Source organism: Periophthalmus magnuspinnatus, chromosome 5 (genome assembly GCF_009829125.3).
Source record: "Periophthalmus magnuspinnatus isolate fPerMag1 chromosome 5, fPerMag1.2.pri, whole genome shotgun sequence".
NCBI classification, from domain to species: Eukaryota; Metazoa; Chordata; class Actinopteri; order Gobiiformes; family Gobiidae; genus Periophthalmus; species Periophthalmus magnuspinnatus.
Genome location: NC_047130.1, coordinates 16,030,974 through 16,056,054, shown reverse-complemented (window position 1 = coordinate 16,056,054; position 25,081 = coordinate 16,030,974). Strand labels below are relative to the sequence as shown.

At 43.1% G+C, this 25,081-nt stretch overlaps 2 protein-coding genes across 2 annotated transcripts in view; both read right to left on the bottom strand.

Moving 5' to 3' along the window:
- Window positions 1–25,081, bottom strand: part of cpne5b (copine Vb) — a 163,127-nt gene that overhangs the window by 17,043 nt on the left and 121,003 nt on the right. Inside the window, exons 9-17 of the mRNA XM_033967231.1 lie at window positions 21,357–21,461; window positions 15,196–15,237; window positions 14,943–15,018; window positions 9,864–9,917; window positions 9,313–9,374; window positions 5,408–5,454; window positions 4,637–4,818; window positions 2,435–2,562; window positions 673–775 (exon numbers count right to left, since the gene is read on the bottom strand). Coding sequence (XP_033823122.1) covers window positions 673–775; window positions 2,435–2,562; window positions 4,637–4,818; window positions 5,408–5,454; window positions 9,313–9,374; window positions 9,864–9,917; window positions 14,943–15,018; window positions 15,196–15,237; window positions 21,357–21,461 — 799 coding nt within the window. The remainder of the gene's footprint in view (window positions 1–672; window positions 776–2,434; window positions 2,563–4,636; window positions 4,819–5,407; window positions 5,455–9,312; window positions 9,375–9,863; window positions 9,918–14,942; window positions 15,019–15,195; window positions 15,238–21,356; window positions 21,462–25,081) is intronic.
- myl6 (myosin, light chain 6, alkali, smooth muscle and non-muscle) overlaps window positions 1–25,081 on the bottom strand; it is a 207,088-nt gene that overhangs the window by 153,492 nt on the left and 28,515 nt on the right. The gene's annotated exons all lie outside the window — the stretch shown is intronic.

The window sequence follows — 25,081 nt, the reverse complement described above, 5'->3', positions numbered from 1 at the left end:
GAGAGAGTGGAACTGTGTTTGAGTTGTGTTTAATTGGGCGTCTTGTCCAGCGCCTCATGCACCACGCCTGTTTGGAAATCGCTAAAACGGCATCTAATTAAGTCACAATATTAATGCTGTTTTGAGTTTGAAGGAGTGAAGGTTTGTTTCATATTTAAGTAAGAAAAGTTATAAAAATGTGACTTGTTTCAGTATTTTCTCTTATTTTCAGCCTGAGAGTAACGAAGTTACTCAAAAACAGACCTGGAGTTGTGTTTTATTTCATTCACACATGTTTGAGTAACACTTTATTATTAGTCTGTCTACATCTCCAAAGCTCAAAATGCTCTGTTCCACCTTGTGATGTCATGAAGTGGTAGTTTTCAAACTCCTTTTACCTTTAGTTCAGTAGACATTGGCAATTCCAGGGCTGAAATGATCTAAATGATTCTAGTGAAGGTGTATGGAGTTTAAAAACACAGTGGAGCACTTCCTGTATTACCACATGATGACATCACAAGGTGGAATAGAGTGTTTTCAGTTTGAGAGAAAAAGGCTTTGTGTGTTAAACATGTGTGAATGAAACAAAACACAACTCCAGGTCCGTTTGTGACAAGGAAATAACATTTGAACAGAGATCAGAGTAATGTGGGCCCTTTAAATTTTGACACATATAAAGTTGCTGTTTCTTACGTTGACGATGGCCTCTTTGGTCTGTGCCATGTCTGAGATGACTCCGTCGGTGATGATGAGGAGGACGAAGTACTGAGAGCCATCTTGGACCGCAGCCGCGTATCTGCAAAAACAACCCGGAAACAGTCAGGTCATCATCATGTTTTTATCTGATATAGAAAGTAGGTCAGTAATTTGGTACAGTATTTAGTCCACAGGGGGCGACAGTGGCTCAGCTGGTAGAGCATTCATCCACTGATCTGAAGGCTGGCTGTTCGAATACCGCTCTTGACATAAACATCATTGGTTGAGCGGGCGGGTCCACTTTCTCAGGTTGACGGTGTGATTCCAGCTCCCACAGATGAAAGAAAATATACCTTGTTTCTCATAGAAGAAGTAAGGCGCGGTGCATGACGGTGCAGTACTATGTGACATCACGCAGGACTGACCTGATTACAGTCAGGTGTTGGGTGGAGTCTGAAGTGTGGATACCTGTTAGAACAATCACACTGTTCTCTATAGTCTCCAGACCGCGCCCCTCCTCCCCTTCACTCTCCCCTTCTGTTGAGTAATTTCTTAGACCACTTAGTTTGCACTTCTACTTGAGTAATAATATTTCTAAGTAAAGTTACTCTTACTCGAGTCCATGTTTTGGCTTCTCTCTTTATTACTGTAATGAGAGCGAGGGGGGATTGAGTTAGCTCGAAAGCTAAAGTCATGGTCCAACCCCTCTGTCTGTTCCACCTTTTCAAATGTAAAATAAAACATTATTTGAGTGAGATCCACAGCTTTTGACTCCATTTAATAAAAGCACAAAAGAGCGTTTGTGTTTGGCTCGGGATAAAGGCCCAGGTGGACGTGATAATGGACGTTTTGCAGATGGAGCAGATAGCAGCCAATGTGCTCGGTCTGTTCACTCTGCAGCGTTTTGTGTTTGGTATTTTGGTTATAAATATTCAAACCACATGTTTTTTTATGGGCCGAAAGAGATGAACAAAAGCGGATCAGACCTCTCAAAATGTTGATCTGAAAGCACCTGAGATCTTATATTTACGTTTGTGTGGATGTTGTTGAAGAGCTGAAGAATTAAAGGGGCTGTACCTGATTTTTTTCCCCCATGTATTTGAGCAATATTTGTAAAACGGTCCCATTTTTATACATCAAGGAACCACTCACCCTCACACACACACACGGGGGTTAGGTGGGTTAAGTGTTTTGCCCAAGAACACAACGACAGCATTCATCTGTGGGAGCTGGAATCGCACCGTCAAACTGTGGGTCAGTGCATTTTACCGCTCAACCAATGATGTTTATGTTGAGAGCAAGATTCAAACCGCCAACCTTCAGTTTACTGAACAAACGCTCTACCAACTACGCTACAGTCTGCATCTAGTATAACACTTTTACGTCCAAAAATCAGGAAGAGTGTGGTTAGCATGTTAGTTAGCTTTATAGTGATGCAAAACACCGCTCTGGTCACTGAAAGTTGTGAAAAGTGCTTAAAAACTCATCATGGTGAATATTTAGGATGCTCTGAATGCATAAGGTAAGTGAGGAATAACTTTGGACTTGTTGTTGTGCATTTGTGCAAGACACCAACACCCAAGACACCTTATCCCCTGTGTTAAAGGACACTGTTGTATGAAAGTGAAAGTGGAACAATGATGGTAAAATCCGACTTGTTTACAGCCTGTTTATCAAGTATGTTCATTAATAACGGCGGCTGCAGCATCAGGAGTACATATTTTGTACGTTTCATCGATGGCGTGCTGTGCTTTCTGACCTGGCCACGTGGTTGACGATGGGAGCGAAGTTGGTGGGTCCGTAGAGCTGCACAGTCTTCAGGCTCTGGTGATACGCCTCCAGGATGCCCTCGATGCCGTTACAGTACGGGTTCTCCATGTTCCCGTTCTGAGCACACACAAAGCAACGCAAATACTGTCAGGTTTTTAGTTGAGTTTATTTCTGACATTAATATGGCATAACAGTGATGCCCTTGGTGTCATTACAGGACGACTTCCCTGAGTTTCCTTTCTGAACACAGAGACAGAAGATGTTGTCACTAATAAAAATCAACAAGATAATTCACATGCCCCTTCAAACAGGGACTTAACTTCTGCTTCAGTCCCCAGAGCCAGACTCAAACACTGGGGTGATAGAGCTGTCTCTGTCCCCAGCCCCAGAGCCCCCCCCCCAATATGCCCCCAAACCGCACTCGATATGGCCCAAAACTGCCACCTGATATGGCCCCAAACTGGCTCCCAATATGGCTCCAAACCTCACTCAATATGTATAGATTGTATTGGAAACCTCCAGTGTTGTAAAGAGCTTTAGAAATAAAGATTGATGCCTGTGGGTAACTACAGCTCATAAACATATGCATTTTACTATTGGATTCTCTGGAGATGGGACATCACCTGCATGATTCCATGGAAACAGAAAATTTAAACCGCACTTTTAAGATAAGCGATAGATAAGCTTCATGCCATACTGTGAAGTACTGTGGAATATTATAGTACAGACATATGTTCGTATATGTTTTTTCAGTGCAATACACAACCAAAATGAAAAATCTTGCATATATATCTTGCAAGACACTGTGGCTTTAAAAAAGAAAATAATATTAACTCCCAGGTGCAGACCAAACTGACTGAGGGGCTCTCGAGTTTCAAAAGGAGCAAACATAATTCACTTCTATGACGGGGCATTATTTTAAGCGCCTGAAATGAGCTGCAAACATTTGTAACTGAGGCTGAAATCACAGTCTGTATACATAAATGAACATAGCTAACCTGGTAGCCGCCCAGGGATCTATTAAAATAACTGGATAGGGTATTGCTGCTTAGACCTGTCTCGAGTTGGATTAGTGCTGCACTCTGTGTCCGCTCTAACTAAACACAAGCTCTGATTGGTTAGAGTGGTCACATGGTACAACATGCATGAGCATGTGAGCGATGTGAAAGAGCCCAACTGTCGTGAACGAGCCACAGGTTTAGAACATGGCTCAGATACTTCTGGAAGCATAAACATTAGCATTTGTAATTTGTAATTTATTCATTATTCCCTTGCCTCCTTCACGGCCGCATTGCTCGCTCTCGTTGCTCAAAGTCTCACGGGGGAGTAGCTCAACTGCACATGGTCCATGGACAGGATCGGGTGTACATAGCCGCTAAAGGCTAAATTCGCAACATGCGACAAAGAGCATGGCCCATTGACTTCATGGCCATGTTTAGACTCTGGGTCTTGTAGCCGCCGTGTTTCAAACAGGAAGTGATCATGGGTGCACTTCGACTCTGGCTCCAATTTACTTTCTGTGTAAAAACTGTGTCCTCTCTCTGTAACTGCTGCTGTCAGACTCATCATTTTGGTCATAAATTTTCGTATTAACCTGCGCTACTTAATCCTGGGGTTTTTATTTCACTACTGTGTCTGTAAATCAAGATATGAACATTAATAACAGACAAATCAGGTGCCTTCTTTCCCCGATGTCACTCACACTATCGTGGTTTGATTGACAGCAATGCTAACCACCCACTCCCTGAAAAACCATTGGTGCAGGCGGGAAGGGGCGTGACCTTTAACAGCCTCCCTCCGGATTGGCTCTTTGGTTGCTATGATACTCGCGGCTGTAATTCCAAATATGGAACTCTACTCCCAATTAGCCGCTATAACTGCTAAACCCGAAGAGCTTCATTTGACTGGAGCCAAACGCTGTGGGTGACGTCACACTCACTTAGTCCACTTCTTTATTCAGTCTGTGGTTGCAGTGGCCCCCTTTTGCCCCCCTGGCCCTGTATGGTATGTATCTGTTATGGAGCACATCAACAAATGGAACTGTATCAACTGAATAAATCATAATGGACCATCTCTCTCATGATCATTTAAACAGTAGATTCTTGAACAGTAGAATGAGGTAATAGGACACTCTGAGAAAAACAGATTTGTCGTGTACAAACAGTGAGTGTATGTGCAGTAGAGTACGAACCAGAGGAAACTCATGGGACACCCTCCCATCAGGGGGCAGTTTAGCTCCAAATCCCAGCGCCGGGAACATTTTGTCGCTGTCGTAGTCCTGGATGATCTCACCCACAGCCTTCAGAGCCATGGCGTAGGCATTGAGCTGGTATGGGTTCATGTAGTGCAGAGACGTGGACTGGGACGGGTTACCTACAGGAGACGACATAACGTTACACTGACCAGAAGGGGGCAGGAGACACTTTACACACTATACACATTAGACACATGGTACACAGAGGTATGGAAGGAGGTTTATTTTTAAAGTTCAGGGGGTATTTGACTTCTATGGGGTATTAAAGAGGGGGTACTGATGTTTAAAGTGCATTCTCTGATGGTCATTGTTTATGAGATTGTTCCCAGCACAAGCAGAGAGACACTGAAAATATACAAAATAAAAACAAAACCATTAACAAACTCAAATAGGTCACAATCTCTGTCACCAAGGACTTAAATTTCTGTCATAAGGAGTTATATGACCCTGGTGCACATGTTCACTTATATAGTACAATCACATAAAGAAACATGAACAAAAACATAATTAACTTAAAATAAAAAAAAATTAACATATTTTTTCATACAGCAGTGAGGGAGGGCAAACCAATCTAAACTAGCTAAAAGTTGCACTAATTAAGCTAATGCTAACCTTTGACTGGCCTATAGAGTTGCCCTTCTCTACCACACCCCTCTGCCCCGCCCCTCTGCACACGGCACTGCTGTAGTAAGAGGAGTCATCACTCACCATTGGAGGCAGTGAAGTCGATGGCCACTGTGAAATTGATCTGTGTTCTGTGAATGGGAAAGAGACGAGAATCAACAACAAACCAGACCAATGCAGTCACTCACAGTCCAGAGCGGTCACTCCAGAGAGACTCCTCATTAAGAGACACTGGACTCACACATTACAATGATGAGTTTAATTTTTTATATTGATACAAAGCTTAAAAAAAAACAGTTTTTAATTCATATTTCATATTTAACACTACACTTATTCACCGCAGACTGTATATAGAAGTGGACTAAGTGAGTCTGACATCACCCACAGCATCCAGCTCCAAATGAAGTTCGTGGAGGCTAGAGCGATAGAGAGATAGGGGGCAATTTGGAGCACAGTTCCATATTTGGAATTCTAACCACGAGTATCATAGCAACCAAAGAGCCAATCCAGAGCGAGGCTGTTGAAGGTAACGCCCCTTTCCGCTCACACTACTGGTTTAACAAGGAGCGGGCGCTTAGCAATGCTGATGATCAAACCTGTTGCTAACGCTAGCGGGAACGACCTTGGGGAAAGAAGGCGCCTGATTTGTCTGTTATTAATGTTCATATCTTGATTTACAGACACAATAGTGAAATAAAAACCCCAGGATCATGTAGAGCAGGTTAATATGAACATTTAAGACCAAAATGACGAGTCTGACAGCAGCAAATACAGAGAGAGGACACAGTTTTTACACAGAAAGTGAATTGGAGCCAGAGTCGATGGAGCCGTGAGTGCATCCATGAGTGGACTAAACCAGCTTAGTCCTGGTTTTGTGCAGCTAAAACCTGGAACAGTCTTTCTCAAGATGTGAGACAGGCCTCTACTTTGACAATGCCAGAACAACGCCCCCTACAGTTTGGGAATAGAACTACACTACACTTAAATGTGTTTTACTGCCTAATCTGCCGAAGCGCAGCCCCCTCAGTCTCGCCCTGACCCCTCCTGACCAGAGCTGCGGTCCCGCTCAGCTCTGTTCACTCTCATTATATCTGATGGAGACTAAAGAGGGACTCATAATGTGATTTACTCTGAACACAGCTCCGCTCGGTCTCTCGTTTAAAGAGCAGACTCACAGGACTCCAGGGTCACGCAGACCTGCCCCTGTCAACAGCACCACACGCCAAATGATGCATGTTTACAACTAACTTTGACTTATTGTAACTATAAAAAGTTACAGCACTTTACAAATCTGTGCATTCTTCATTCACTTCTGACTCTGGTGGTAAAGTTACTCTTGTAGCCACATCTGCCCTGGGACAGACTGACATAAGTGAGGCTGCCAATCTGCACTATCAGCCCCTCCCACCACCAACATTCACGCACACATCACATTCATACTAAGCAATGTGGGTGAAGTGTCTTGCCTAAGGACACATTAAAGGTTTTTGCCACTGGCGCCCTCCTGTGGCCCCTGGTGTCACAGCGCACTCCCGTCCAAGTCCTGACCAGACCCAGCTCTGTTCAGCTTCAGAGATCAGACGAGATCAGGCTTTGGCCTCCTGGAGTCTGCTCTGTGCAGTCTGCATCTAATTATAAAGCCTTTTATTGTTCGGAATCAGGAAGTGTCCAGTTAGCATGCTAGTTGTTAGATGGCAAAACTCCGCTCTGGTGTCTGACAGTTGTGAAAAGTGCTTAGGAACTCATCTTGGTGAATATTTACAATGTTCTGAATGCATAAGATACAATTTCAAATGAGCTACTTCTGTTTTTCATGTTTTTAAGACGGTAAAAATCAGGTACAACAACTTTAACAAATACATTTCCTGTTTCCAAATTGTTATAATGTTCACGCTTATTTTCATATTTTGAAATATAAGCCACAATAATCTCCCTCGAGTCTCCGTCACCACTTTACCTGATTAGCGTCGGGTCAGAGAAATCCTGCTAATAAAATCTATTTGCAGCAGGGTTTCATTAACCCCTGACCTTTCACCCCTGAAGTGCTTTGACCTGACCTCCCCGCAGCAGGGTCCTGACCTCGCGCTACAGGTTCATTAACATTTAAACGTGTGTAGAGCCGCTGTGTACGAGCCCATTATCATCAGAGCGAGGCTGGGTCTAAGAGGGTCACGTCTGCAGAACAGGCTACAGCGGAATGCACTTTAAGTTTGTGGAGAAAATTGGTTCATAATGTAAAGTATGCCTGCAAAATTCAATTAAAGCCCCAGTATGTAATATTTTAGGCAACAAACAGACACAAATATTCAAAATGAAGTATGTTTTTTCATTTTGGTACTGTTTGTTAGACTAAAAATGTGTCCTAAGTGAGTGTGACGTCACCCATATCGTTTCAGTCAAATGAGCAGTTATAGCCAGCGTATTCCAAATAGGAAGTGATCATGAGCGCACTTCCTGCTCCATCGACTACAATTCACTTTCTGTGTAAAAACTGTGTCCCCTCTCTCTGTAACTGCTGCTGTCAGACTTGTCATTTCGGTCTTAAATGTTCGTAATAACTCGCTCTACATGATCCTGGGGTTTTTATTTCACAATTGTGTCTGTAAATCAAGATATGAACATTAATAACAGACAAATCAGGCGCCTTCTTTCCCCGAGGTTGCTCTCGCTAGCGCTAGCAACAGGTTTGACTGACAGCGTTGCTAAGCGCCCGCTCCCTGCCAAACCAGTGGTACGGGCGAAAAGGGGCATTACCTTCAACAGCCTTGCTCTGGATTGGCTCTTTGGTTGCTATGATACTCACGGTCAGAACTCGGCTCCAGATTAGCCTCTATAACTGCTCCAGCCTCGTTGAGCTTCATTTGGAGCTGAACGCTGTGGTAACGTCACTCTCACTTAGTCCATTTCTTTATACAGAGTATGGTCTAAACTGAAGATTTTGTGTCTCATCTTAACTTGAACTGTAGGGGGTGCTATAAGGACAAACGATGTAATATGGAGTTGTTCTGTTATTTCCCTCTCCAAAGCTCATTCAGACGTCTTTATTATTTCAAATCCCTGTGAGCGGCCCGTGGTCTGAGTGGATTAGAGGATGTGATATTGCACTGAGGTAAGTCTCTATAAAGAGTCTGTTTAATGAACCTGCAGAGTCCAGGCTTCTGCGGTCAGAAAAACATCGACCTCACACATGTCCAGGGCCAGAGGATAAACAGGAACAACAAGTGTGATTATGAAACACACAACAGCGCCCCCAACCTCTCTGTTAGCGTCACTACTTCCTGTCCAGTTTTATCTCGATGAGGTTTTTGCGAAGTCACGATAAAATGAATAAATATTTAATGATCTGACAGGGGACAGAAAGCTGCGGGTGGGTTAGGGGTCAGGGGTCAGAGGTTAGGGGGTTATGGTCAGACAGTGGACAGGGAGCTGCGGGTGGATGGCAATGTCACATGTTAAACAATACACAAACAAAATGAATACTTCACCAGAGGAAAGAGACATGTTTGTGTCTCTAACGCTATTGCTAATGCTAATGCTAATTCTGAGACCACAGACTGTATAAAAAAGTAGACTAAGCGAGTGTGATGTCACCCACAATGGCGAGGCTGTTGAAGGTAACGCCCCTTCCCGCCCGCACCGCTGGTTTAGCAGGGAGCGGGCGCTTAGCAACACTGTCAATCAAACCTGTTGCTAACACTAGCAGGAGCGACCTCGAGGAAAGAAGAACCTGTTGAGCTTCTTTGTGATTCATTTTAGGGGCAGTATGTCAAAAAATAATATCAGGTAAGCTGGCCACACAATCAGGTCAGATCTGTGGAGAGGCGAGCCCGCTGACAGTGTTTGTGACCGAAAGACATGAAAGATAGATCCTAGACTGTGGAACATTCTATTCAAATGAGTCTCACTTCCATGGAGACAACATGTGTACAGCAGACCACCGCACACACTAGAAAAGTCCCACAGTGCAGCTTTAAGAGTCCAGTACTCACCCGCCCTTGATGTAGTCTAAGAAGGTGAACTCAGACTCCACCGAGAAGGACAGAAGGGTCACCTGAAAAAACAACAGAATAAAAACATTTCATCTGAGTCTCACACACCAGAGGCAAAGGACTGGACTCACTCTCACTCTGTGGTTTTAGTTTATTTGTACTACTTTAAAAAATCTAAATACGCTCAAAAGACATCAGATATATGAAGCAAGATATATGGAACTATGTAGTAAAAAAAACAAAACATTAAATAGTGCAGTTGGTTGAGTGTTTGCCTATTGATCTGAAGGTTGCTGGTTCAAATCCTGCTCTCGACATAAACATCATTAACAGAGCAGTCAGATCTAAAGCTGGTGTGGAAAAGTGCTGTATAAAAATGTTTGTATTTCTTACATAATTCCATATAAGTGACTTCATATATTTGATGTCTTCTGTTTGTATATAAAATGTAGAAAGTAGTAAAATAAATAAATAAATAAAACACAGAATGAGAGGGAGTGTCCAAAGTTTCAGCTGTTCGTCCAAATACAGTTTACACAGCTCAGACTCACCGTTCCCGAGTTCACATATTTCTTTTTCTTCATTTTCTTCTTCGTGTTTATCACCTGAAATTAAAAATATACTGGATTAAAATACAAAGCCAAAGAGTTTTGAAGACTCCATATGACACTGTTTTCTGATCTCTGTTCTAATGTTTCCTCATCACAAACAGACCTGGAGTTTTGTTTTGTTTAATACACAAACCCTGCAGATTTAGGCTGAGTTCTTCTCTCAAACTGAAAACACTCTGTTCCACCTTGTGATGTCATCATGTGGTAATACAGGAAGTGCTCCACTGTGTTTTTAAACTCCACGCAACTTCACTAGAATTATTTGAATCATTTCACTCCTGGAATTTCCAATCTCTACGGAACTAAATGTAAAAGGAGCTGTTAACTTGAAAACTACCACTTCATGACATCACAAGGTGGAACAGAGCATCTTGAGCTTTGGAGATGTGACAGACTAATAATAAAGTGTTACTCAAACATGTGTGAATGAAACAGAACACAACTCCAGGTCTGTTTTTGAAGAGGAACAGCATTAGAGCATGGATTAAAGCTACAAGAGTCCATTATGTGTGATACAGGAGCTTTAAATACTGGATTTTTCCCTGCAGCTGTTTGGAATAAGCAGAGACAGGAGCATTGGAACAGATCTGGCTCCAGTCATGAGTCACGACACAGAGAGAACATGCAAACTCCACACAGAAATAAGGTCCCTTGTTGTCTAGGGAGAAAATTGGCTCTGTGTAGTGATGTGATCTCTGCTAATCGGCTTGTGTGAAGAGCCAGCAGTAGACTTTGGAACAGTTTGGGAATTTTACTGGATCATGATAGAACCAAATTTCATTCTTTGTGTCTGTGTGTGTGTTTTGTTTTAGTATGTGCTTTGAACGACAATAGAAGTATCAAAACCAGGGACCGGGTTTAGTTTCATGTTTAATCTCTATATTAAAGGCCCATATTACACAAAACTGACTCTTGCAATCCATGTTCTAACGCTGCTCCTCCTCAAAAACAGACCTGGAGTTGTGTTTTGTTTCATTCACACATGTTTGAGTAACACTTTCTTATTAGTCTGTTACATCTACAAAGCTCAAAATGCTCTGTTCCACCTTGTGATGTCATGAAGTGGTATTTTTCTAGTTAACAGCTCCTTTTACCTTTAGTTCAATAGAGACTGAAAATTCCAGGTCTGAAATGATCCAAATGATTCTAGTGAAGGTGTGTGGAGTTTAAAAACACAGTGGAGCACTTCCTGTATTACCACATGATGACATCACAAGGTGGAACAGAGTGTTTTCAGCTTGAGAGAAGAAGTCAGCCTAAATATGCAGGGTTTGTGTGTTAAACATGTGTGAATGAAACAAAACACAGCTCCAGGTCTGTTTGTGATGAGGAAACAACATTAGCACTCTGTATGTCTATGGTAGAATGTTCAGCAGTTTCCATGGTGACACAATACACACAGTTAAAACAAAAGTTTTCGAATTGTCTGAAAAGTAAAGACAAAATATAAAAGCGGTTCAAAGAGCACATTTTCAGGAGCCTGTGGTCAGACTGAGTGTTCATGGTCCTGTTTCAAAAAAAGGTGAGAGTGACTCACTGAAAAACTGTTGGTGATTGCTAATGCTAATGCTAGCTTGTGACTGTGACTGCACAAATCAGCTCACCTTCTGTAGTTCAGATAAGTCAGTTATTTCTGGTCAGATAGTGTTAAAACAAAACTCAGATTCAAGTCTAGCTTGACTAACAGTTCAGACAGAGCAGTGCCTACAGTTAGCTTCATCAGCCGCTACCAAAGTTTTTAAGACAATTAAATGTATTTTCAACACTACAATTTCTTCCATATATGTCAGATCAGTATAAACATATTCAGATTAGGTCCAGTTTTATCCTATAGTGTTTCTCAAACTGTGGTGTGCGGGGCATTCTGCACTTTAAGCATTCGGTTTATTATTTAGAGACAAACTATGAATGTTCTTGTCCTCCTTTTGGTTAATTATATAGAACAATCTTACTCATTATCAAGTCTCTGGTTTAGTCTCATTTTAGACCTCGTTTACCAAAGCAAAACGTTGTATGAATGAAGACGTTTGGTCGAGCCTTGAATGAGCAGCCAAATGTCTTCACTCGTACAATGTTTTGTCCATCTGACAGATCTAAATTTTAGTTTTACTCATATCAGTCAGTTGAGGAATCCACTGCACTGCACTTAGATGTTCTGCTCATTGCGTTTAGATGTTCTGCTCATTGTGTTTAGATGTTCTGCACATTGTGTTTAGATGTTCTGCTCATTGTGTTTAGATGTTCTGCACATTGTGTTTAGATGTTCTGCTCATTGTGTTTAGATGTTCTGCACATTGTGTTTAGATGTTCTGCTCATTGTGTTTAGATGTTCTGCTCATTGTGTTTACATGTTCTGCACATTGTGTTTAGATGTTCTGCTCACTCTTGTCCTCGCTCCAAACCCCCCTGAGTTCTCCAGAGCCTGGTTCAGCTGGATCTTTCTGCAGCTGTGCCTCAGAGCACTTGTCTCTCCTGATGAACGTCTAAACACATACATTTCCTCTGCTCCCACGCTCCATTTAAAACATGTAATTTAGTGCCACAGTGAGCCGGGCCTCTGCGCCACTCAACCAGGAGCTGTCATTATCCACTCCCTCAGCTGTCCTGGCTCTTGTCTCCATTAAACCACGTGTATTAGACTCTGCTTGTATTATTACTGACCTAGTGAATAAAATAAACACAGGGAACAGCTCAAAATATGCATAAAATGTGTTGTTTAAATCAACCTGCTGCTGAGTTCCAGTTTTGAGAGGTTTTATTTTTAAAAATACTTCCAAATATGCCGTTTGAGCAGGTCTAAAATGAGACTAAACCATGTCTAAAATTAGACTAAACCAGGTCACCTCTCCACAGATACGACCTGTACCTCTGCCTGTTGGTGTCACCTGTTGCTTGTTACCGTTCCATGTAAAGCAATACGTTTCCAGGGAGACGAGTAGCCATTGGACTGTTATGGCTTTCTTTACCTTAAATCTTTACTTGTATCTTTATAGATCTCTTTGACCTAATCTCCACCAGAAAAGTTACATAGTTCTGCTTTAAAACAGTTGATTCCGCAGGTGTTGGCGAGTGTCAGACTAAACAGGAAGTGATCATGGACGAACTTCCTGCTCCATCGACTCTGGCTCCAATTCACTTTCTGTGTAAAAACGGTGTCCCCTCTCTCTGTAACTGCTGCTGTCAGACTCGTCATTTTGGTCTTAAATGTTTGTATTAACTCGCTCTACATGATCTTGGGGTTTGTATTTCACTATTAATTCCACTTCTTTATACAGTCTATGTTCGGAGCGCGGCGTTAGCTTGTTAGCCATGTTCGTTTATATATGCAGTCTATGTCTAAAGCCGCCATGTTTGTTTGAATTTGAAGTGTGTTTCTCAGAGGAAAGGCTTGTATAAGATATCGAGACGAAGAATCTGCCCAAATCTGATCCCATTCACGCTCTTTACGACCACGCCGTGTGATATTTATGGAGGCGGAGCTTTTCCTGTGGCCGTGGAAACAGATAAATGTCAAACTCCAGATGCCCCGGTTCGTTAGGCAGATTTTCAGCACCGCCAACCCAAAGTGACAGCCCCTAATTTAAAAGAGACGCGTGGATTTAAGTGACACCAACAGAGAGAGAGAAGGAGGGAGGGAAGGAGGGAGAGGAGAAGCAAAGAGAGTGGGAGAGAGAGAGAGGAAGGGAGAGGAAGAGGAGAGGGAGAGGAAGAGGAGAGGGAGAGGAGGAGCAGAGAGAGCGGGAGAGGGAGAAGAAGGGAGAGAGAGAAAGTGACAGCCCCTAATTTAAAAGAGACACGTGAATTTAAGTGACACCAACAGAGAGAGAGACGGAGGGAGGGAAGGAGGGAGAGGGGGAGAGGAGAGAGGAGAGAGGAGAGAGAGAGGGAGTGAGGGGAAGAGGAGAGAGAAACTCACAGCCCCTAATTAAAAAAACCAAAACAAAAAAAACACGTGAATTTCAGTTACACCAACAGAGAGAGAGAGAGAGAGAAAGAGAGAGAAGGAAGAAGAGAGGGAGGGCGTGAGGGAGGGGGAGGAAGGGAGAGATAGAAAGGGAGAGAGAGGGGAAGGGGAAGAGGAAAGACAGAGAGAGAGAGAGAGAGAGTGACAGCCTTTAATTTAAAAGAGACGTGTGGATTTAAGTGACACCAACAGAGAGAGAGAAGGAGGGAGGGAGGAGGAGAGGAAGGGAAAAGAGAGGGAGAGGGAGGGAGAGAGTCACAGGCCCTAATTTAAAATAGACGTGTGGATTTAAGTGACACCAACAAAGAGAGAGGGAGGAGAGGAGAGGACAAGGGGGAAAGGGGCAGAGGAAGGGAGAGAAAAGAGAGGGGCAAAGTATAAGAAAGGAGAGAGGAAAAGAAAGGGGAAAAGCGAGAGGGGGCCAAAGTGACAGCCCCTAATTTAAAACAGACACGTGAATTTAAGGGACACCAACAGAGAGAGAGATAGAGGGAGGGAAGGAGGGATAGGGAGGGAGGGAGTCATAAACTGCAGGAGAGGGGGGAGAGAGCACAAAGTACAGGAGGGAGGAGGGGGGGCGAGGGTGCAAAAACTGCAGGAAAAGGGAGAGAGAGATGGAAAGAGAGAAATGGAGAAAGCGAGCGAGTGAGGCGAGAACTACAGAGGAGAGAGAGAAGGGGAGAGGAGAGGATTTTACTTAGAGAATAAATTATAACGTGTTTTGTTTAATGTTTGAAGTCTCCATGACGATGTGGTGACAGAAGCCGGTATAAAACCTGTATGAACTCAAACATGTGTAAAGCCACAGTGTGAAACATTCAAGGCAAAGCAACAGCAACTCCATGGAGACAATAAGACAAGCCATCAGAAAAGTTACACAGTACATCTTTAGTTCACACCGCTCTTGTACTGTTCTTGGCTAAAGCTTCTCTCCTGCTCCCCCTCCTCCTTCCCCTCCTCCTTCCCCTCCTCCTCCTCTCATCCCTTCCTCCTCTTCTCCTGCTCTCCTCCTCTCCCCCTCTCTTCCGCCTCCTCCTCTCCTCGGTGCGACTGACCTCATAGACGTTGAACTGGCTCTGACCTCGGGCCAGTTCTCTGTAGCTGGTGGTGAAGTCCCCAATGAAGTCATGACTGAAACGAACAGAAGAGGAAGAGAAGTGAGGAACCAGAAGAACAAGAAGAACGAGAAGAACCAGAGGAAACAGAAGAATCAAAGGAAACAGGAAAATAAGAAGAACCAGAGGAACCATGAGACAGAGGTCTGCCTTAAATGAGGTACAGCGTCTTTAAGGAGGAGTGTGGACTGACCTGCCGTCGCGGTCCCAGTCATACACCTCCACTTTGATCGTCCTGAAAAACAAAATACAAACAGTTATTTTAAGTCCTGCTTTACTCATGCTTTGGCCTTGTTTTAGTTCTGGTTTAGTCCTGCTTTAGACCTGGTTTAGTCCTAGTCACCATATTAACCCATTTGTATTGTTATTCTCTCCAGTGTTTTGCTCAAAGGCACCTCAGAAACATCTCTGCTTTTGTCTTTTTAAACAAACAGCAGCTCTCCGTACGACTCAGATCAAACCCTCTCCTGCCTCTGCTTCATACTCTCAAAGAACCAGAACCTCCACACACGCCCTGCCCTCCCGCGAGCCGCAGCCCACCTCCAGAGCTCCGAGGCTGGGACGCTCTTCAGACAAACCCCCCTTGTCCTGGAGGAGCAGACACAGGGGTTCTACACTCCACAGGCTCGTTCAGTGTCGAGTTCAGTCGACATAATGAGTCAAATGTGTTTATATTTCACAGTGAACGCTCGTCTCCAGGGAGATGTTAATGATTTGCCTGAAATGTTCCACAGTCTGGCATTAGACTCATCTCCCTCTGTGGAAATGTCACCAGGCCAAGACACAGATCAGATCCTGTTTGGTGCAAGTGCGTCCCTCTCTCCTCCTCCTCCTCCTCCTCCTCCTCCTCCTCCTCCTTCTCCTCCTCCTCCTCTGGTTCTAGTTCTGTCTGTGTCTGGGGACAAATCAGATCCCATTTTCTCCTCCCTCTGTACTCTCCTCCTCATCCTTCCTCTCTCCTCCTCTCCTCTTCTGTCTCTTCCTCTCTTCTCTCCTCCTCCCTCTCTTCTCCTCCTTTCTCTCTTCCTTTCCTCTCTCCTCCTCTCCTCTGGTTCCAGTCTGTGTCTGGGGACAGATCAGATCCCATTTTCTCACCCCTCTCTCCTCCTCGTCCTCCCTCTCTCCTCCTCTCCTCCCTCTCTCCTCCTCTCCTCCTTCTCTTCCTCCCTCTCCTCCTCGTCCTCCTCTCCTCTGGTTCCAGTCTGTGTCTGGGGACAGATCAGATCCCGTTTTCTGAAGGACACTCAGAGTTTGTAAAGTCACACTGTGAAAATCTGATCCTGGTTCATTTGTAAATCTGAAGTTTGTTTTCGTTCAGTGGAGTTTTTCTTTCTGAGTTCCATATTTAAAGATAATATTATTTTAAAAAGCCAACATTTTTACCTTTAAAGGTACAACATGTAACTTTTCTGTTGTCTCAAAACTGCTTGTTTCCATGGAGATGTTATTAAATTGTCTGGAATGTTCTACAGTATGACATTAAACTTATCTCCATTCCGTACAGTGTAAAGCCATAGAAATGCAAGAAAAACCATAATCCAAGATCACCCACCTCCCCTTTAAAGCCACACTCTGTAACTTTTCAACGTCACAGGGGGCGTGTCACAGTGGGCGTGTACCAGTGGAGGTTAAACGGGGGTAGATTGACAAAATGGCGTCTTGAAAATAGTCGATTATAGATTACTCAAACATTAAACTCAACTTCAGAGGCTCAATGAGAAGAAACGACTAGAACATGATTAAACATCTGAACAGTTTGAAGAACACGTCTGGTTTAAAGCTCTACTGTGGAACATGGATAAACATCTGAGCAGTTTGAACAGTTCCGCTTTAAATAAACACACTGAATAAACACGTCCAGTTCTGTCTCGTTTGAACGGGTCAGTGGTCTGTCAGAACGATCACACAGACGACTTTAAAGACGAGCACAAAAACTCAGAGCATAACGTGAAAATAATGCGACGTGACGTGAAGCGCTCGGAGCCACGAGGTCAGGTCTGCGAGAGGGCGGAGTCAGAGGGGCGGTTAATATGACAGAAGCAGGAGGAAGATGTCACCAGGACGATAAACACACATGTAACAAAAGGGTTTGAAAGAGACGATGTCATGTGGTAATACAGGAAGTGCTCCACTGTGTTTTTAAACTCCACACACCTTCAAACCAAGACACAGGTCAGATCTTTTTAGCTTTAAAGGTACAGTATGCAACTTTCCTGGCGTCTTCAAACTGCTGGTCTCCATGGAGATGTTATCCATTCCCTTCAATTCAATTTGATCTATATAGCACATTTCATACAACACATTTCATACAACATAATGTGGTTTGGGTTTTTTTTTGCCGTTTACAATAAGCTTCACCCTGGGGGGACGTAGACGACATCAGTTCATATCAGCAGCATTTTACAGACGCTCAAAGTCGCTTTACAGTTTTGTGCATTTTTCATTCACTTTGTTTCATTCACACATGTTTGAGTAACACTTTATTATTAGTCTGTCTACATCTCCAAAGCTCAAAATGCTCTGTTCCACCTTGTGATGTCATGAAGTGGTAATTTTCAAGTTAACAGCTCCTTTTACCTTTAGTTCAGTAGAGATTGGCAATTCCAGAGCTGAACTGGTCCAAATGATTCTAGTGAAGGTGTGTGGAGTTTAAAAACACAGTGGAGCACTTCCTGTATTACTTCATGATGACATCACAAGGTGGAACAGAGTGTTTTCAGTTTCTAAATATGCAGATTTGTGTGTTAAACATGTGTGAATGAAACAAAACACAGCTCCAGGTCTGTTTTAAACACATTTTTAAGAGGAATTTTGGTCCTTCATCAATTTACCAATTCAAAATAAACAAAACTAAACTAAAACATTATGAGTTGGTTCAGACATTTCTTGAGCACAGTTCCATGTTTCACCTCAGCTCCCCTGTCTCTTCTCTTTTCCTCTCCTCTTTCTCTCCCCTCCTTTCCTCTCCTTTTTTCCTCTCCTCCTTCCCTCTCCTCTCCTACCCTCCAATCTTCCTTTCCCTCCCTCCCCTCCTCTCCTCTCCTCCTCCCCTCCTCTCCTTTCCACTCCTCCCCTCCTATTCTCCTCTTCTCCCCTCCTCTACTCCCCTCCTCTCCTCCTTTCCTATACTCCCCTCCTCTCTTCTCCTCTCCTCCCCTTCTCTCCTCTTCTCTCCTCCTTTCCTCTTCTCCTCTCCTCTTCTCTCCTCCTTTCCTCTTCTCCCCTCCTCTATTCCCCTCCCCTCCACCTCCTTTCCTCTCCTCTCCTGCCCTCCTTTCCTCTCCTCCCCTCTTCTCCTCTCATCTCCTTCCCTCTTCTGTTCTTCTCCTCTCCTCCCCTCTTCTTCTCCTCTCCTCCCCTCTTCTCTCCTCTCCTGCTCTCCTCCCCTTCTCTCCTCTTCTCTCCTCCTTTCCTCTTCTCCCCTCCTCTCCTCTCCTCCTTTCCTCTTCTCCCCTCCTCTATTCTCCTCCCCTCCTCCTCCTTTCCTTTCCTCTCCTCCCCTCTTCTCCTCTCATCTCCTTCCCTCTTCTGCTCTTCTCCTCTCCTCCCCTCTTCTCTTCTTCTCCTCTCCTCTCCTCCCCTCTTCTCTCCTCTCCTGCTCTCCTCCCCTCCTCTCCTCTTTTCCACCTCTCTCTCTCTCTATCAGACACATGAGGCTCTATTCCGGGCGCCATCTTGGGATTTCTGTGTTTTCTCATTGTCAGTAATTACACTTTTGACGAGCGAGCGGAGACGAGTCGTGTCTGCAGCGGAGGAGGAGGAAGAGGAGAAAGAGGAGGAAGAGGAGGAGGAAGAGGAGGTTCATAATGAGGAGCAAAAACATGGTGTCTCCCACAGAAGCAGCTGTCACTTTTCAACAAGTTTTTTACCTTTTAGATTTTGATTTAAATTCAAAAACGAGGAGTAAAATTGTGAATTCTCCGTGAAGCAGCCTGTCGACTTTGATCATCTGCAGAAAGAATTACAAACCCACAGATTTATATTTAATTCAAACTTTCAGGAAAAACTATATATATTTTTCCCTGTGTCAGTTCAATTTGAGTTTTTTTAGTTATTCAGCAAAGATGAAAAAAGTTTTATTTTGAAACAACTATTTTCTGTGTGAATAAATCAGATGTGTTTGGTTTGGATCCCAATTAGCAACTAGCTCTTTCTGTGTTTTTTCAGAGCACAGACTGTTTATATAAATGGACAGAGCTAACCGAGGGGAGGGGCGTTACCTTCAACAGCCTCACTCTGGATTGGCTCTTTGGTTGCTATGATACTCGTGGTTGGAATTTTGCTCCAGATTAATATGGAATATGGAACTTTGCTCCACATTAGCCGCTATAACTGTTAGCCACAATGAGCTTCATTTGGAGCCGAACGCTGTGAGTGTGATGCACATCTCTCTTGTTTGATGCATTTGGCCAATTTCACCAAAAGTTCATTTATTTCAACTCTGGAGCTGATCTTCAAATGTGACTGAAACACCGAAACGTTGAACCAGAGAAGAGCACCCCCTAGAGGCTTTGCATATAAACCCGATGCCCCTGACGCCGCGGTATGAACACAGCGTAAATGGGCGGGGCTAACAGTTAATTCTGAAACATGTTCTTCATTATGGTTCAAAGTACAGGGTCTTTAACTGACACACATGAAAACTGACTTTGAGCTTTTAACTTCATTCCCTCATGAAAAAAAAAAAAAAAAAAAAAAAAAAAAAAAACCCAAACAAACATGTGGACGTGTATTTGCTTCATTCTCAGTTGTTTCATTTATCATGTTTACTAGGTCCTCTCCCTCTGAGTCTCATAAATCACTCTACTTCAATATTCCTTAGATTGTTACGTCACAGGTAGAAGTCAGAGGTTTCCTGTGCAGTTATTAAGTTCATAAATCATCGCCAGACTCGCTGTGCGGATTTGTGTTATCAAATCGTGTTCATTACAACTATGTGCGTCCATTAGCATGCCGGTCATGTTGGTTAAATGGCTAACTTCTGTTTTTTTGGTGGTTCATTCTTACTCTGATCAGTGCTGTTTATGTGTCCTTAAAAAGCCCATATGACACTGTTCTCTGATCTATGTTCAAATGTTGTTTCCTTATCACAAACAGACATGGAGTTGAGAAAGAAAATACTCTGTTCCACCTTGTGATGTCATCATCTGGTAATACAGGAAGTGCTCCACTGTGTTTTTACTCCATACACCGTCATTAGAATCATTTGGATCATTTCAGACCTGGAATTGCCAATCTCTATTGAAGTAAAGGTAAAAAAAAAAGGAGCTGTTAACGTGAAAACTACCACTTAATGACATCACAAGGTGGAACATGACCGCTTGAGCTTTGGAGATGTTACAGACTAATAATAAAATGTTACTCAAACATGTGTGAATGAAACAAAACACAACTCCAGGTCTGTTTTTGAGGCAGTAGCAGCATTAGAACATGGATTAAAGCTCATAAGAGTCTATTTTGCGTAACATATGACCTTTAAAGGGGCGATAAAGTGCTACAGATCTGTTTAAACATGTCTTCTTCAGTGGCCCCTGTGTGACTCTTTTGTCATGGGATTGATGTGCTGTACGTGTGACCTTACATGTGTGTACTGGGACAATGGGGCAGAGGCCGTGAATGGCAGCTCTGTCTCAGAATCGATGTGAGCAGCTTAAACAATCAGACACAAGACGACAGAAAAGACAAAGACCAGACTGAGAGACTGAGAGAGGGAGGAGTCAATGGAGAGGTACAAGTACACTTGATTTAAACAGCACATATAATGCATTCTTGTTGCTTTAATTATGTTTTAAATGAGCTTTTGGTCAGTTTTATTTCACCTTTTCTAACTTAAAAGGCTCATATTACACAAAACTGACTCTTGTGAGCTTTAAGTCATTCCTCTCTTCCTCTCCTCTCTCTTTTCTCTCCCTACATTTCTTTACCATTTTTCTTTCCTCTCCTTATCTTCCCTCTATTCCTCCCATTTCCTCTCATCTTCCTCCCTCCCTTCTCTTTCCCCACATTCTTTTACCTCTTTCCTCTCCCACTATCCCTCCCCTTTCTCTCTCTCCTCCTCTCTCCCTCTCTCTCATCTCCTCTTTCCTCCTGTCTTTCCTCCTCTCTCCCTCTCTCCATTCCTTTACCCTCTCTCCTCCTTCCTCTTTCCCCTCCCTCTTCCTCTCCTCTTTTTCTGAGATGAACCTACCTGTTCCACTGAGGGATTACACAGATATAAGACACATGGGAACAGAACACAAAGAACAAAGAGTCTAAACAAAGAGGGTTTTTATCATCGTAGTATCGGGATCGAGTCTCAGTATTGTGACAACACTAGTGAACAATCTGTTTCTGGAGCTGGATCAGGGGCTGTACCTGTCGTAGTCTCCGTTGCAGAGCGCTCGCACTGGGATGGCGAACGGCTGCCACACTGGGTTCAGCGTGTTCTTCACCACCTCTGTTTTATGGCAGATGGTAAACCTGAAGGACACAAGGACACGAGGTCAGAGACAGAATCAGGACTTTAGTATGTGATTAAAGCAGACACTTTAAAGGTCCCATAAAACACTAAAGAGACTCTTGCAGCTTTAATCCATGTTCTAATGCTGTCATCTCCTCAAAAACAGACCTGGAGTTGTGTTTTGTTTCATTCACACATGTTTGAGTAACACTTTATTATTAGTCTGTCACATCTCCAAAGCTCAAAATGCTCTGTTCCACCTTGTGATGTCATGAAGTGGTAGTTTTCAAGTGAACAGCTCCTTTTACCTTTAGTTCAGTAGAGATTGGCAATTCCAGAACTGAAATGATCCAAATGATTCTAGTGAAGGTGTGTGGAGTTTAAAAACACAGTGGAGCACTTCCTGTATTGCCACATGATGACATCACAATGTGGAACAGAGTGTTTTCAGTTTCTAAATATGTTAAACATGTGTGAATGAAACAAAACACAACTCCAGGTCTGTTTGTGATGATGAAACAACATTAGAACAGCTAAACTCCATGGAAACAAGCAGGACCCCCCTCACCACCACCAGAAAAGTTACACAGTGCACCTTTAAACTGTAAAACCTCACATTTCAGTATAGCCAGAGCAGCCAGCACATTCTTGTATTACTACAGTATTTCTCTGTAGAATACACACAGGCCGTGTCCTAATTCACCAAAGTGCCCTTAAATGCACCGTTGAAATGGTGCATTTAAGGGCTTACATAACTTCCGACGCGACACGTGCTGTTCCACTTCATGCATCTGACGAATGTGGCTGAAAATGTGCCCTGCATTTCCATGGAGATCGACCGTAGCCGAAGCGTGCATCCGAGCACACTTCGTGCAATGCTATATCCCATCATGCACCACGCCCGTGCAAAAAAGAGAGGAAAATGGAGTCCGCTACGCAATACACGTTCAAATGTAAGTACTGGTTTACCTCACCTACAACAGTGCGACATGAAACTGTTAAAATCTGAGTTAAGATCTGTATGAGGCGACTCAGCCTTAGTGAAGTCCTGTTCATTTGGGTTTACAATAGTTGCTGTGTAACTGACCAAACGGTGAGTGTTTAACATTCATCCTTATTTAAGAACATTCTTTTGTCTTTAGGGAGCGAAAGGCAGGCGGCGGAATTTATCTGTCTGAGGGGGGAGTGGGCACTTATTCACTGGTGCCAAATTCTCTGCACGCGCACAGACAGCGGCTGAAGTGTGCTCCGTGGCGTAGGCCTGTCCCATTTCGGCACAAAGGCGGCTACACGGAGGAGAACACTTCGTTGGGCAGGTACTTTGAATGGCACTTCAAACGGTGCATTTGGCGAATTGAGACACGACCATAGATTGTATCTATAAATGGACATAGCTAACCTGCTACCCACCACTTTCCAAACAGGAAGTGATCATGGGCGTGCTTTCAGCTCCATCGACTCTGGCTCTAATTCACTTTCTGTGTAAAAACTGTGTCCTCTCTCTGTAACTGCTGCTGTCAGACTCATCATTTTGGTCTTAAATGTTTGTATTAACTTGCTCTACATGATCCTGGGGTTTTTATTTCACTATTATGTCTGTAAATCAAGATATGAACATTAATAACAGACAAATCGGGCTCCTTTTTTGCCCAAGGTCACTCCTGCTAGAATTAGCAACAAGTTTGATTGACAGCGTTGCTAAGTGCTCGCTCCCTGTTAAACCACCAGTGCGTTGACGTTACCGTCAACAGCTTCACTCCAGATTGGCTCTTTGGTTGCTATGATACTTGCAGTTGCAATTCGAAACATGGTACTCTGCTCCGTATCGTCCCTATAACTGCAGCCTCGATGAGCTTCGTTTGGAGCTGAACGCTGCGGGTGACGTCACACTCACTTAGTCCACTTCTTTAAACAGTCTTTGGTCCCAACACTCCAACGATTAACACTAAAAAGAAACTGCAACTACTTGATAACGAGGTTTGCATTTTCAATTTCCACGTCGGAACATTCTGGACATTCCTTTTTCCATTTCTCGGGCCTGTTCTCTCGAGGGGCACAGTGTCTGCGCTCACTTTAATAACTCCTCCAGCTTATTTCAAACCATATTTATATATTTTATCTACACGGACATGGTTCCCTGCAGATTCTGAGCACAGCGGGTGTTGTTAGCACCGGAGGGCAGTTCAAATTAAATCACAATGCAGCTTTAAAGGCGCACTATGTAACTTTTCCGCCTGTCCGTTTCCATGGAGATGATATTACTGTGTCTACAAGATGCCATGATTGCATAAGCCTTGTATAATGACCAGTTGCAGCAGAAATGAGACGGGGAAAAAAGGGCTTTTGGCTGTTTTTCTTCACAAAAATGGAACATATTTCATGTAGATTCAAAACTGGAGACACAAACGCACTTTAATAATCTGAAGACGAATGTTTATGCCCACACCTGCTCCTGTTTTTAATGTTTTAAATTGACTTATATACTCTCATTGGGTATCCCTGTAGAAATAAAGATGAAAAATAAAAACATTTTAATGAGGAAAAAATGTGATTTGCCCCAGTACAGATATATTATTTAAGCAGCTCTTGTGGTCAAAATGAGTCCGCCGTGTGCCGTCTGCATCTCATTATAAAGTGTAATAGGAAGTGCTCTGTTTGCATGCTAGTTGTTGTTAGCGTTACTGTGATGGTAAACTTCACTCTGGTCTCTGAGAGTTGTGAAAAGTTCTTATAAACTCATCTCTGTGAATAATTAGGATGTTCTGAATGCATAAGGGTTCTGTTTTTCATGTTTTAAGACGATAAACATCAGGTACAGCCCCTTTAATTAATGTTTTTTTTCCTGCTCAAAAAGAAAAAACACACATTCTTCTGTGAGTGGAGTCGCCTCTCCACACATCTGACCCGTAACTTGCCATAGAGAAGTCACCTGCTTGTTTATTATTGTTTATACTGTGGAAAAGTCCAGACAAAGCATCTTCACATCTCCATGGAGACAAGATGGTGGCGGACCCGCTACCAGGAAAGTGACACGGTGAAACGTAATAGTGAAAGCTAAAACAGCACATCGTTGCTAAAAATCTGCATCTGTTGTTTTGCCCACAGATGATTTGAAGCAGTAATTTTGAGTTTTTGAAATGGTCTGAAGCTCGAGGGACACTAGCAAACGATGGCATTGACTTGATGATGAAGGAGCGGGATTTAAAGTCGTGTTTTGGTAAATGGACCAAATGATGAGCCAAAGACGTAAACAAAAGAATCAACTGCGTTATTTTAAGAACATTCTCAGCACTGCCGTGTTTTGCTTCTGCGTTCTCCTCCTCCACGTTCACATCGTTTGGAGTTTAAGTGCATTTGGCAGATTCGTTTATTTTTGTAATTATGGCCTGGTTTGGTGGGATTTTGGTGGTTTCTGTGGTGAATATTTATCAGTTTTACGTCTGTTATGTAAAGGCAGTTTATGAAGAAGATTAGAAAACAGGAAGTTAGAAAAAACAGGAAATAGCTCTGAGATGTTAAACATAATCCTCTGTCTGTGTCATCAACTCTAAAATACGGACACAAAGGCGTTTTCTGACAGTTTAAACATTAATTTAACTAAAAAAAAAAACATGTTGTTACTTATTTTTATCAGTCTAAT